Below are 14,751 nucleotides of genomic sequence, written 5' to 3' on the forward strand. Positions count from 1 at the left end.
GATTGAACAGCACTGAACTGTCTTATTTCTTCATCGGGATGGGGCAATTTGGAACAACACTACTGAGTGACAATGCTGAAGAGAGGGGGCACATTAAAATGACAAAAAAGTAAATATGTAAATGCAAAAGTGAGAGGCAGTAGATGAAAATGGGGGGAGTGTAAAGACAAGGTGGGGAAGGAAGGCACCTGGAAAGGCCAACTTCAGCCTGGCCAAGCTGATTTCCCGAGGTGCTCTAAGCACTGGGCAGCCTCTTGAGACTGTTTCTGAAAAAGGAATTTATTTGCTGCCCCCATTGCCTTCAGAAGGAGCCTGTTTCCCTCCACTGTCTGCACTGGGAAACTGTGGAGATAAGGTGGCTGGGCTGAAGACAACTTTTGCGAGTACTCCCCACAGACAATCCAGGTTTTAGAAGAGAAAGTGAGAATTCATCGTTCCTCCTGGGGAAAGGGAAGAACATGGAAGCCCTCAGTGCTTGGTAATCTGCTGGGCACAGAGTCAGGGTTGCAGCTGGCCCTTTCAGATGCTAATGTTCTTCTCTGAAGTAAGTTAACTTGCTTGTGATAGCTTTATTTCATCCATTCCAAAAAAGATGAACACGCTGACTAAGGGGGAATCCAAATCCAGCCCTCAAATTCTAGCAAAAAGGCTTCAAATCCCTTCTGCAATGGGTTCAGCCCCACGCATTTTGCAGCCTGGAGAGCAAACCTCAGGAAGAAGCACTCCCTGTTCATCACCATGTGGATATTTTGCTGATGGAGAATAGCAGCTACATTCAGATTTTTTTTTTTTTTTTTTTTTTTTTTGACAAGACGAGGAATGAATTCCCATGTGCTATGTGGGAATTAAGGCTCCTTTTGCACTTCCCATCAGAGTTAAGACTCTGGCCTGGTGTCAAAACATCCCTTCCTCTTTGAAAAATGCTATGTCAGTAAGCAGCTGATTTTTGCCTTAGTGTGCTGTAAACCTCATGGCATGCTGAGGTATTCACGTTATTCCCACTCTAAATTCAGGTACTTTAAAAGATTTTTTTATAGTGCTATTCTCTTTTTTTGAGTACTTTAATACACTAGAGAGCAGAGAGATGGTGTCCCACACTTCCCCTCACCCTGGATTTCCACCAGTTTAATCCCATGGGGTGTACTTTTGACCTATGCAGCTGAGGTCAGCTGCAATGTAAGGAATGATGTGGAAGCAGCTGTGGAGTGAAACATGAGAGCTCTTCAGCGTGGGATCCCATACCAGAATAGCTTTTGTTGTAAAAATAATGAAGGCTAATCTCTGAGTTGATTTGTTTTTTTTTTTTTTTCCCAGAGAGAAGGTGATTAAATCCAAAAGACTTCTCATTCCATGAGTTTGAAAACAGGGAAATTGTTTTATTTTGGAATTGAAACAGTCGCTCCATCGAACACTTTTATAAATGTGTTCTTATAACTCCATGTAACCCTTTTTTTTCCTCCTATAGTTTTCCTAGGTCTGGGTTTGGGACAAGGTGAATAAAGTGAAGTACTAAAACAAAAAGGGTGGGGGGGAATGATATGAAGAGTATTTATCATTAATATTTGAATGAGCTGTTGATATTCACGTCCTATGGTCTACTGATGTTTGTAAAATATATTTTGTTTTTATAAAAATATTTCCATAAAATCTACTCTGTGCACAAATTGTCGCCTGGGTTACCATTCACCATTCGAATTGCTGGGTAGTCTTGCTGCATTGCCACAGGCAGTTTACAATATTTGCATTGTTCTGTATTCATGTAAAAATGAGGCTTTAAAAAGTAACCTACATACCAGTTAAACCTGGTGTTTATTTACAGCTCTGATTATACAGTGTCCAAAGATGACATTCCAGGGAGGCTGTGGCTGTAACACATTAAAAAGACATTGGGCAGAGGACTTCTCAGTGTGTATCAGCAGTCAGGTTTTAGAGGGTTTAGAGGATTATTTCATGGAAAGCACACTTTTTGTCATTTTTCTTGCACTTCTGTCATAAGTAAAACTCTGCATCTCAATGCCTTGTTCAGATTTTCTTTAATGCTGAGTTGTCTTCTAAGGGTGCACATATACAACACAGGCATTTTGCAGCTGAGTAAGAAACAGTGCAATACATGAGTTAAACAAAGTTTAGATGCGATATTAGGAAGACATTCTTTACTGTGAGAGTGGTGATGCACTGGCACAGGTTGCCCAGAGAAGCTGTGCATGCTGCATCCCTGGAAGTGCTCAAGGCCAGGTTGCATGGAGCTCTGAGCAACCTGGTCTGGTGGGAGGTGTGCCTGCCCACGGCAGGGGGGTGCAACAAGATGAGTTCAAGGTCCTTTACAGCCCGAAGCCTTCTGTGATTTTTTTAACTCTATGAAAGTGACGACTGGATCAAGGCACAGGCCAGGAGCTGGCGGCCCATGCAGCCCCGCAAAAACGTACGTGGCTACCCCGAAATTAAAAAGGCGAGCGCGGGCACCCGGGGCTCGAGCCGCACCCGCAGGCCGACAGCAGAGCGGTGCGGGGCACTCCCGGGGCACGCCCGGCAGCCGCGGCCACCCCCGCGCCCAGGAGCGCCCCGGGCCGGTGACTGACACGGGCCGTGCCCCGTGAGGGCGGGCGCAGCGGGGAGGCGGTGCCGCAGAAATGGCCGGCGCCGCGCGGGGCCGGAGCTGGGGCCGGGTCTGGGGCCGGGGGCGGGCATGGGCGGTGCCGGCTCCGTGATGCGGCTCGGCGTCGCCGCGCTGCCGCGGGATCGCTCCTTCCGCTGCCTCCCCGCTTGGGACGAGCGCTGGGAAGCGCCGCCGCCGGCCGGGGCCATGTTGGGCGGCGGGGCCAGGGCGGCCAAGCCGTCCTTCGTGTCCTACATCAGCCCGGAGGTGCGGGGCCGGGCGGGCGGGGCAGGGCAGCCGCGGGCACCCGGCCGGGGCTCGGGGAGCGAGGAGAGCTGCGCGGGGCGGTGGGAGCGGAGCGGGGCCGGGCCAGGGGTGCCGCCGGGCACTGCGGGGCTCAGCCTGCCTGGGCTGCCCCGAGCAGGAAAAGAGCTTAAAAAATAGAGCTGACTGGTCAGCGGAGTTGTTTCTGTAAGCGGTGGCCAGATGTCGGGCTGCGGCTGTTCGGCCCGTAAGGTGGGACTTTGCGAACCTGTTGTTCTTATTGTCCCTAAGCAGCATCACTTCACGTTCTGTTCGGTGAGCTCCTTGCTATCAGTTCCGCCGCTGGAAAGCCCTGGTATCCTTCCTTAACAGCTCGATGTTGAATTCTTGGCAGTGTGTATCTTTCTGTGTGTATCTTTCGTATTGTTCTGCCTGTTGTCCTTTCACTTATTTATCGAAACTTATATTGACGGTTTGATCAAAGTGACCTTAGGCTCAGTTTACTGAGGTCATCTTGTTAGCACATGGTATTAGGTCAGTATTGTTCTGTACTCCATCATTCGTATTCCTGGTAAACAAGTGTTTTCTAGGAAAAACATTTCATGAATATGGGCCATAAGTGTTGGGGTTTTTTTCCTCTTCTAGTTCTTTGTGTCAAACTGATTCTTCTTAATCGTTAATTCTCTTGAGAGCTTCTTCAGGAAGAGATTTTTGTCAGTCTTGTTAGTTAGTTTGGAGTCTGTCACTGATAGGACCTTGGTGAATCTGCTGTTTTTATTTCTCACTCTATCTGAAAGAACAATCAGGGTTGTTATAGCCAAAATCAGCTGTGGTATTTAAAACTTGTGTCCTTAGTTTTTGATAGCAAATCTTTATAAGGTTTTATACATTGTTCAGCCCTGGTGGCGTGTAGTTCATCAGTTTACTTTAAAAGTTTTATCTCTTTCTTATATTTCCAAGTGAAAACAGCTGGAAGTGATAGCTACAAATATTTCTGGAGTCAGCAAATATGTCCCTGTCTGAGGTCACTTTTTCACCTTTGGAAAGTACCTTGTACAAATACACAAGGAACTGAATTTTGTGAAAGTAACACTTCACTTGTTGGAGTTGCTGGAAGACATTTCACCATTTAAAAGAGTGTGGTGTATGACTAATGCTTGCTAGAAAAAATGGCTGGTGGGAAAGAGTACAAGTAAATATATACATAGTGCAGCAAGATACCAAATGATAAAGAGTACTTTAACTTGAATTTAAGTGCAGTGATTTAACGCTTCAAATATGATCCTGATGGCTGCAGGAAGAGTAACAAAGGTATCTAACACTGGAAGATGAGGCTGTTTATGAAATATCCTGATTCACTAGACATTGCAGTCCTTAACTCTTTTAGGTATTCTTGCTGCTTTTAAGCCTCTCCATATTTCACTTAAATTTAGGAATGTCATGCAGTGTTGCAGCAGAAACTTCGTGTTATAGACATGACTTCTGCCACAGAATGGGTGTCTCTTTTGCACCTTCAAAGACACAGTGAAACTGAGGTCTGATGTGATTAGCAAGTAAAGCAAGTTTGACTCTGCTGTTGACAGTCTGTAACTGCCCTAATGGTTACTCAGGAAACTGAAGACTTCTGTGGCTTTTATGAAGATTAAAAATAAAATTTTAGATATATGATGACACCTGTAAGGCTATTTTGGTATCTAGAAAAAGCATGTTAATTAAATATCGTAAAGTAAGAAGAAGTGAGCCTCTCTTACAGAAGTGTGTGCACCCAAGAAAAACAACTTCCTGAACACGGGTTTCCTGTACAGGTTAATTTTCATGTTGTTGAGTTTCAAAAGTAGAACTAGACTGATGAAAACAGTGGAAATTCCTAATTCCTTTTATGTGGAACATAGTTTGGTTAGCTGGGAACTTTCATCAAGGCATTTTAATTTCCAGGTGTTCGGAGAAGAAGTATTGGCAACAGGTGTGACGCTTCCTCTGGCAGGCGCTGTTGGAAGGTGGGAAACAGCAGTTCAGGGACTTGATGAGCTTGAGATTTCAGCTGTGTTGGATTGGAGTTAATGGTGGACTTCTCCATGAATTTGCAGAGCCTTGCCTTGAATCTCTTTGTACTTTCAGCCTGAAGCAAGATTTCCAATCAGCCACTATGCAGTACAGAGCAATAGAGTAGTGTCACGTTGTATCGTGCCTTGCTTGCAGCCTCCAGCTTCTGTGGTCTTGTCTTGGTTTGCTTGGGAAGTTATTTTAAGACCTTAAACTGCTGCTTCTAGGTTAGGGGAGCCCTAGAATAGGGAAATTAACAGGCAGAGCTGAGGTTTCGTTTATCCCCACCTTGTTTAGTCCATCTTCAGATACCTGAGGCACGCAGTAGGCAATATACTGAAAAATAAAATCAAGTCAGCTTTAAGCTGCTGTGTGCACTTATTTGAATATGAAAAGAAACAGGAACTCTATCTGTGTTAATATATGACCAGATGGAAGTAAGGAGTGAAAAGAAAATGCTGTTTATTAAAGGAACAGAAGTAATTTCTGCTGTGAAACCCCAGAATGTCTGGAAAAGCAGCGTTTTTAACATCTGACTAAATATAACCTAGTTATGCTCTGCTGTATGGAACTGCAGATCAATCAATGGTCTGTTTGGAGTGAGACCGTAGGATGTTGATATTAATGACACGCTTCCCCTCAGGACAGACTTGGCTACCGTGCAGGAAGTGGGGTGAATACTGGGGTATAAAGTCAATGTTTTGACATTTCATATCACAGACGTAGGATCTGTGTCTGGGGAGACAGTGAAACAAGAACCAGTGAATTACTTCGTGATTTCTAACTGTTTTGAAAACTGAAATTATTTACAAGACAAACAAGCTACATCATATTTTCCTAAAAACCTTAATTCACATAAAAAATTAGATTTTAAATTTGATTTCAAGCTTGAAGTTGGTATTTTTGCATTCGTTCTGTAAAGCTAAATCCTTCATATTAATTCTTATGAGATGTTATTTTCTGTGTTAGCCTTTAAACTATAGAAGAGGTCATTCTGCTTCATGCTGCTTGTCCCTGAAATCTGGGGTACACCACAGACTGCTGAGGGTAACTTTCGTACCTTGTGTGCTTTGTCTCTCAGATCCTGCACTGTTGTTCGCTCATAACCACCACGAATAATTTTTGCTTGTAAATCTGGGTACAATATTGTGTGTTCTGTATGATCAGTCTTTAAAAAGTACCTCCCTCCTACACAATTGGAATGGTGGAGTTGAAGGGTGGAATAATGAACAGGAGTTAGTGAAGTGGACAGCTGGGCTGGCATGAGGGAAGCCAGGCATTGGTGTCAGAGGAGATGGACAGGACAATGTAAGGAAAGAGGAAAGGATAAGAGATGAAACGGACATGGAAAATATGTGCTGTGATCTAATAGACTTCTGGATAATGGAGCTGTGAAAGGAAGGAAAACAAGCAGTTACAGATTATTCTCAGCAATGTTATTAAAGTATAGTAAGTATATGCTCTGGATTGTATGGCATACAATGATTAGGCTTGTTTGACCACCGAGGAGTCCTTCAGAAGATAACAGGCATGTAATGTAGTTTGTTTCTGGATGCAAAGTAGCTACTCAGCTTTTGCACGGGTGTTTCCTGTTTTGCGTGAAATTCCAGTGGAACTGTTCCACACAAGTTTATTTTACTCAGGAGCACTGTATTCACTTGTTGGAGCACCACAACTAATTTGCAAGTATTTCGGTACACAGTGTGACTTTTACAACCGATAACTTTTTTAAGTATACATTTAGCTTAATCTCACCCCTCTTTTAGTCTTTCAGTGAAGTAAATATGAAAAAAACAGATGCTCAGAGCAAATGTCACCAGGATGTAGAGCTTCCCTGTGCAGAGCTTACTTGTGGAAAACTATATAAAAGCATTAAAGTACTTTGTATTCTTGCAGCACTGCTATTTGCTGTCAGCTTTTTTGTCAACTGTTTCAACCAGTATCCTTGATACCCTGGAAGTGATAACTTGTTCCTTCATTATTTGAATCCTTCAAACATGCTTTCTCAGTATTTTTACTAAAAGTAAACATACTTGCTTTTCATTGTCACAATTACCTCTAGCACAAATGTCCAGCTATGGATCAGTGGAAGCATTACTGTGGGGTAAGGGGGGTTCAGAGTTTACAATTTGGAACAGCAGACTGTATGCATGGTGTCTCTGCTGGGGGTGATAAGCAAAATCAGTATCAGTCGGCACATGTATGCATGTATGTATGTCAATAATGATTAAAAAAAACAAACAGATTCTCTATCAAGATCTGGATTCTGGCATGCAGTGAATGTTTTTCTCTCTTTACATATTTCCTGTGCACAGCTGTTTACCTCCCTGTGGAGTGAGAGGAATTGCTCTCAGTTGTGGTGAGCCTGTAGTACAAAGAGCAGGAGTCATTTGGGATTCCTCTCCTGCTCTGTTAGGACCCTGTTAATATGGCATAGCTGCTACCTGACCTTGTTGCCCTAAACTTAGCTGCCTCACTCATGCCTTCAGCACTTGGGGAAGACCTGTCTCCCCAGACAGACTCGGGGAAAGTATTATAACTCCTTTAAATAAATTTTTTGGGGGGGAGAGCTGAGCGTAGTCCCTGGGTATTGCAAACTGTGCAGTTGTTCCTTATATTTGGGTAAAAAACAAGAAGAAAACTTTCCTTAAGAAAAACAGTTGATTTTCTGTTGGCAAGAACGAGGATGTATTATGAATTAGTTTGGTGTGGCATGGCAGCATGAAGTTTTGGCATGCTTTGGTACTCTGTACTATTAAAATTGATAATTAAAGGGTGTTGCCATATTTCCTACCACGGTTTGAGAGCGTGGAAGAAGGAATGTAGCACAAGGTAAGTGCACAGGTTCGAAGCATCTCTTAGAAAAGAAGTTTCTAAAACCTTCAGAAAAGTTGAGGTCTTTGCCTCAGAAATTACAGAAACAAAGTTAATTTTCCTCATTTGCATGGTGTCCTATGGGTGACTGCTTTTAGCAGTGGCTGGTAGTAGGGTTTCCCAGGTTCTATCTTGAGTAAGAAATGACAAAATGCTGCTTGGGGCATTCAGAACAGGGGAGCTACAGATGAAGAACTGTCTGTCTAGAGGTTTGCATGGCTTTCAGTGGTCACATATGGAAAGTACTTGCTTGCTTACCTTCAACAAATGGTCAGAGGGTGAAGATTCCTGAGGTCCAAATGTACTTAGTAGCTTGCATAAAGAGGCAGTCTTACTTCTGCTGCTTCCCTTTCTTTTGTTTCTGTGCTCATCTGACCTGTTGATGAGCCAGTTCTGCTAACAATAGGCACTAACAACAAAACCAAATGTAGGACAAGTACATACTTCCCAGCTGATTTTACAAACCAAATTACCTCACCGTGTAGTGAGACAAACCAGGGATAAAGGAGTGGGTGGGTGACTGTGAACGTGTGACTGATTAAAGGGGTGTTGAGCAGCATGAATTGAACAGTCAGCAGGCTCTTCAGCTAGTGGTAAGATCTGTGTTGCCCCAAAACTTACATTCATTATAAAAATAAAGGTGAAACAGAGTGGAGATGGCAGCTGATCCACTTATATGTGTTCCTACACAACTTGAACTGACTAATGGTGAGTTAATTCTTCTTACAGATCTTTACCTTCTTGCTGAAAAGGGTAAATACAAAATCTGACAGTAGTGAAATCTGATGTGTTTTAATACCCTCACTAGGAAAATGAGTGCAGGAGCATGGGTTCTTCAGTAGCTCTAATGGCTTGAAGTCTAGATATCTCTAGCATATATGTATCAAAACCACCTTTAATATGTTTATGAATTTATTATGGGAAAGTAAATGTTGACTTTCAAATAGAACTCTTCTGGAGGCTTAACTGCTGCAATCTATTGAATGTTATAGGAATTGTGCCTCTAATAAGCACTTCAATGTCTGTGGGGTTTTGTCAACAAAGTGAAACTGGATTTTACAAGGTGATCTCTGTGTTTGTGGTCTCTAATCTGCTGTGATGCAATTTGATTAAACTTCTAACTCCTTTCAGAATATAACCAATTTTAATTTGTAACCAAACCCCAAACCACTTGTTCAACATTATTTGCGTTCAAAACTTGTTATAAAAGCTTCACTGCATTTTAACAGATGGGTCTAAGCTCAAAAAACTTCTTTGGGGTCAATTTTTTTTTTTTCCCTCAGTTCTTACCTGCCAGCGGTAGCATAATCTGGTACTCATGGCAATGAGTATGAGCAGTGTGTATGCAGGAACAGAAGTTACAACATTCTTTATTGTATCTCCCAAAGTAAAAGGTACTGGAAAAGCACCTGGCTGGTATAACTACTTTACTGTTCTGTGGAAGTGATTGTTGGCATGCAGTTTTCTGAGCAGTGTTGCATGTAGCTGGACACAAAGCGTGATTGTATAAGGCAGAGCTGTTAAAGGCACTTGTAAACCCAAAGCTTAGCTTAGAGCTACCAGTGGTGAGGAGACAACACTGGGGGAAGAAAAGGTGTATTTATTTCTCCTCTGAATGCAGAAGTATTCAGCTTAAGCCATAGTAACATTTTTAGCTAACTTTTTTAGCTGACTAGCCTAAACTTTGATTAAAATTTACTTCTACAACATCCACATTTAGAAGAAAAACACTGCAGCCTGGGGTTTGTTTTCTCTATTAGCTGTCAGCTGTCGTTATGGATTTCTTTCTTTACATTGCTGCCACTCTCATTTTATAACCTTTTTCTCTTTTCAGCCTATCTTGAGCATCTCTGCTGTTATCAGGAGGTGGTTTCCTGGTGGTTTTAGCTTTGCTGTGCAGCCTTCAAACTCACTTCTAGGTCTTCTGAGTGTGGAGAGCAAGTGTTTATATGAATGGCAGAGGCTGTTTATTTTTGTACTCTCAGGGGCTTTTGTTTCCCTGTATTTAATCCAGCAAAATTATTATTGCTTATATCTTCTTTTGATTGCTTGCCTTGAATTGCGGTATCTGACTCTGGATGCTGATGACAAACTAAAATTAGCTTGCTTACTGCTATGCCCCCAGGGGGGTTTCCAGTTAACTAATGATTTTCCAGAAAGACTCCAGTGCAAGTAAAGTGATTAGGTCTTGGAGGAGGAAGTTCTGAACTGGCTGAGCAGGAAGGGTGTAGCATGTCCTCTAGTTTGACTTTTGGCTGGAAATTTTAGCCCAACTGTCAGTGCCTAAAGGCTAGAATAAGTGACACTGAGAATTTAATATGTTTGTTTTGTGCAATTTGGGTCCAAACTGAAGGATATCCTGTCACTAGATTTTACCTCTTAGCTCCAAGATCCTGAAATGCCTTTCCATATAGTCCCATTAGTGCTGTTTAAATAACTTTTGTATTTTGGTTGAAATAATGTATAAAAAAATCAGAAACAGGGAGTCATGGATGAAACTTGAAAAACTGAAGGGTACATTAGAAAAATAGCAAATCATACATGGAAAAGCTTATGAATGACCTGGGAGATGGTGTTGTAATACTAAGTTTGTGCTTATCCATTTAGGTGTGCTGAGAGAACTTAAAAAGTATTGGTAATGTTTTATTACTGTCTGTTACTTACACAAATAGTGCATTTTTTTGTGTGTTCACAAATGCATGTAACTGACACTGTGGATGTCAAAACACTTAATTATTTAGCAAATAGACTTCTGACATTAAGTGGAAAGATCACATTGCAAACATATACTCCTTTAGTTTAGGAGGCTTTTTTCCTTAATTTTAATTTGCCAGAATGTGAGGAATTAAAGAGGGTGTAGTTCTTTACAGCATGTGTTGAAGGATCTTTGCAAAGTAATAATTACTCTTTCTCTCTTTAGGAAATACACATAAAGGAACCCATAGAAAAGGAAGTAAATCCTCGCTTATTACCAGGTAACCATGGTGTATTACTAGATGTAAGTAATAAAAATTAGTGATTAATACTTAAATATTTCCTTGTCAGCAGCAAACACTCATGTGATATGAGTATCACAGGTAGTAAAATACAGGGTTTGGTTTAACAACCCATGCAGGTTGAAGTGTTTCTAACATCTGTATCTGCATGGGATGTTGAAAATTCTATAAAAACTATTTTTTTATAGAGCACCATGTCCTCAAGTAAGCTGCATGTGGAGAACTGTCTATGCTTGAGTTTGGCCTGTTTCTTAGAAGTTAAAGTTGGATGGGTTTTATTTGTTTGGAACTGAAGACAAGTACTAGAGGAAATTTACCTTCTAGTGGCTTTGCCTCTACTGTGAGTTACTTGGGCCTTCCGATGTTTCATTTACTGTTAATATTTTCTGTTATAGTTTACAATTATTTCTTTTTAAAAGATATTTTCCAAGATAAGGAAAGACAAAATACAGGTAAAAGTTTACAATAAACCAGTATTCTTCTGTTTGGTTCCCTACACTTTTTAGGAAGGACTGAGAGTCTATTAAAGCTTTACTTTCTTAAATTTGAAGTTCATTTCCTGTGAATTCTGACACTTGAACTTAATTGACTGTTATTTATGCAGACCTGTGTTTGAGACTTCAAAATAGCCCTGGGACCTGTAAAATAGTCAAAGCTATGAAAAAATAACTATGATGAACTTGAAATAATTAATTCAAATATTTCAGCATTCTTAGAGTTTACCAGTAAGGAAGATTGGAATAATTTTCAACTTGTTTATTGACTACATAAAGTACTTTTTCTGGGTTAGGGGTTTTTTTTTGAGTACACACTCAAATGATTGCTCTCCTCCTGCATTTGGAGTAAGCCATGACACAGATACCTCTGGTTACAGAGCTCCCAAACATCTGCAGTTCAGGCCTTCTGGAATAATGTTAGTAACCTGGAAGGCTCTCAATATGCTGATTCCAGGAGCTGCCTCTTGGTGGTTTTGTGTAACAGTGATGAAATATCTTTAGGCATACGGTTCTGAGAAACTGCCAGGAAGTTATTGCTGAGTTTGAGATAACAATTGAAATAATTCAACTGTAAATGTCACTTAATGTTGCAAGTGCTTTTTCTCTGCAGGTGAACTGCTGCTTTGTGAAGCCAGCACTGTGTACAAGTATATACAAGAGGATGGATCAAATCGTGGCACTTATGGGAAACTCGTGTGCACAAACTTCAAGATTTCTTTCCTTGATGATGATTCTGCTTCAGATGATAATGTAAGAAAACAAGTCTTCTAATTATGACTAAACAGGCTCTGAATAAATAATTGTATCCTTCCCTTAGATAAAGATGCAGAATGAACATAAATGTATAAAATTTCCTAATGAGTGCAGACTTACTTAAATCAGTCTGCATCTGCTTGATCCTTCCTCAAGCTCTAATGACTACTTTAAGCAAATACAGTGGAAGCGTTTGTGTGGACACTTACATTAGACATAGTTTATAACTTCATATTTTGAGTTAGCGAAAGTTAAGTTAAAAGAATCCATTGTTTTGAAAACTTAACAGTTTGTTTAAAGCTGATTTCTGACTCTGTCTTGGTAGCATTTATGGAAGTGTGAATGTCAAATGTAGCTCTGATGATGGGTAACATCTGCCTGATTTGACTTTGGGCTACAGCTGCAGAATCATTTGAGGCTGTACAAGACTGAGCAAGCTAATACTCAGCAGAAATGCTCTGAAAAATTGTGTGGCTCAGTAAAGCTCTGAATTATTTCATTCAGAGTCAGGTGTTTACTGAAAAGATTTAAAAACCTAGTGCTGTTGAGCTTGCAAACACTGAAAAAGGTAAAAACTCCTCAAATCTTAAAAATTATTTCTGTCTTTTTTTCCTTTGGTTTAGGTGCTCAAATTGAGCTGTCAGAGGAGAATGGTAATGCCACAGTGCTTTTGGTAATCTTAAGTGTTGAAATAGTTTAGTCCATTTAGGTAATAGAAGTGAAAGGAGAGTCTAGTGGCTCCCAAGGTCAAGGTGGTCTTGACAGTGAAGGAGAAGGAGAATAATATGATTTGGCACACGTTGCTTGTAGTCAGACATTTCTTGGGGTAAAATTTCACAGAGTTTAAGCATTAAACTAAGGCTTCTGCAGCCAAGTACTGGTTATTGGACCTTCTAGAATTATTTAAGAAAAAGCTGCAGAATCAAAATTTTGACACAAGTCTCAAATGATCTGTGGAAGGTTGTTAATGACCGTGCTAATTTCTGTTCCATTGCTGGTTTTGAACCTTGTGTTTATAACATGCCAAATCAACTATATTTCTTTTAACAAAAGTTCAGTATTAGCCATTTCGTTCAGAGTACTGCAGACCTGGAAGTAACTTGAATAAGGTAAACTCTGTTCACAGTAAAATATAATTTGCTGTACATTAGCCTTTTGGTAATAATATTGAAAATAATAGCGTTTAGTTGTGGGCATCACACAAATGCCATTTTTAATGGAATTCATGGAATGGTAGAAGTGAATGGAACTCCAAATCACTTCAAGTTTGGTTATGTGGTAGATAAGGTAATTGGGTTCTTTGTGTGTCTTCATTTTACCCAGTGATAAATCTGACTTTAATGTTGGAATGTTCTTGGGATACTTGTTCTTTTAAGAGACTTTGTATTTCCTGCCAGGTTCCCATAGCAAGGAAACTTGTCATAAAAGGGCTTGGATTACATGAAGTTACTGTATTTCCTGTTTACTGCAGTGATTCTGGTTAGAAAAATGACTCTCAATAGAATGTATGCTTTGAAGCTATTTGAAAAGTAAAAATTATATGTACATTTCAAGCATGGCTGAAACGTAAATAAAGCTATACTTGCAGTTTATAAACTGTGTGTGTAATTTGCATCTGTCTGTATTTTAATAACTGTTCTTCAGTGTTCTTCTGTGCCTTACACAGCTTGTAAGAATAAAAAGTAATGCTGATATGAAAACAGTGTATGGAAAGCCTTTACTTGGCAGAAGGTACTATTGTAGCGTGACATTTAAAAAAATTTTTTTCATGTTTCTAGGAGCCACAATTTAAGAATAAGATTGTAGGAGAAAATGACATAACTCTGCAATGTGTAGATCAAATATATGGAGGTAAGTCAGCTTTCTACCCCTTGGGAGACTTAGAGTGCTGGTGTTCCTTGTACAAGTACATCCTTTTTAGAAAACCAATAGATTTGGAAAAAGCAGCTGCAGTTGTATTTAATGATGAAATGACAGCTAAGAAATTTATCAGAACCCAGTCTTATCTGTCAAGCTTGTCAAATTATTTTAATCTATTTGGTTAAATTAATTGGATTAATTATCTGCTGGAACAGACAAAATGATTCCTTCAAAATGCAGTTGTTAAAAGCAGAAAATGTACTGTGAAAAGTCCCTAAATTTGGTAGACAAGGATCTTCCAATGTGTCAACTATTTAGGTAGATATGGATGTATTCACTTCATTTGAGCAATAGCAGTACAGGTACCAAATTCTCAAACAATTATTTTTGTTTGTCTAAGGGAACTTTGTTTTATGAGATTCATGATGTCTTCAGCATATTAAAGAGATAGAAAAGGAGGTTTTAATTGTCAAGTAAATCAAGGAGTGCTTTGCATTGGGGCTTAGAGGTGTGCCAATATTGCTAAAAAGATAAATGAGAATGGGGCTGATAGTCTTTAAGTAGGGGAAGGCTTTATTGAGAATCCTGTTCTTGGACAAGTTATGAGTATTCAGAATGTTTATAAATGGTGGTGTGGATTTGTGAAGGAGTGAACTGGGGCAGACCGGTGAAGCTGGTTATGAGACATTGTTTAGTGTCATATGCAGTGGCCCAGCTGGCAGCACTTGAAGTAGTGAAATGGTACATCCTCAAAGAGAAGTGAGCAGAGGTTTGCCTTGGGGACTTCATGGTGGTTAAAAAAAATATTTTTAAGGAACTTAGAATGATCTCAGATGCCTGGGGACTTCCCCTTGGGTAAAACTACTAA

At 40.3% G+C, this 14,751-nt stretch overlaps 1 protein-coding gene across 1 annotated transcript in view; it reads left to right on the forward strand.

Annotated features, from left to right (window-relative positions):
* Positions 1-2,707: 2,707 nt before the first annotated feature.
* The window catches only part of MTMR12 (myotubularin related protein 12), a 33,358-nt gene continuing 21,314 nt past the window's right edge, over positions 2,708-14,751 (forward strand). The window contains exons 1-4 of the mRNA XM_032096056.1: positions 2,708-2,863; positions 10,698-10,752; positions 11,881-12,020; positions 13,802-13,874. Of these exons, the coding sequence (XP_031951947.1) occupies positions 2,708-2,863; positions 10,698-10,752; positions 11,881-12,020; positions 13,802-13,874 (424 nt within the window). The remainder of the gene's footprint in view (positions 2,864-10,697; positions 10,753-11,880; positions 12,021-13,801; positions 13,875-14,751) is intronic.

This window comes from Corvus moneduloides, chromosome Z (genome assembly GCF_009650955.1).
Source record: "Corvus moneduloides isolate bCorMon1 chromosome Z, bCorMon1.pri, whole genome shotgun sequence".
Classification (NCBI taxonomy): domain Eukaryota; kingdom Metazoa; phylum Chordata; class Aves; order Passeriformes; family Corvidae; genus Corvus; species Corvus moneduloides.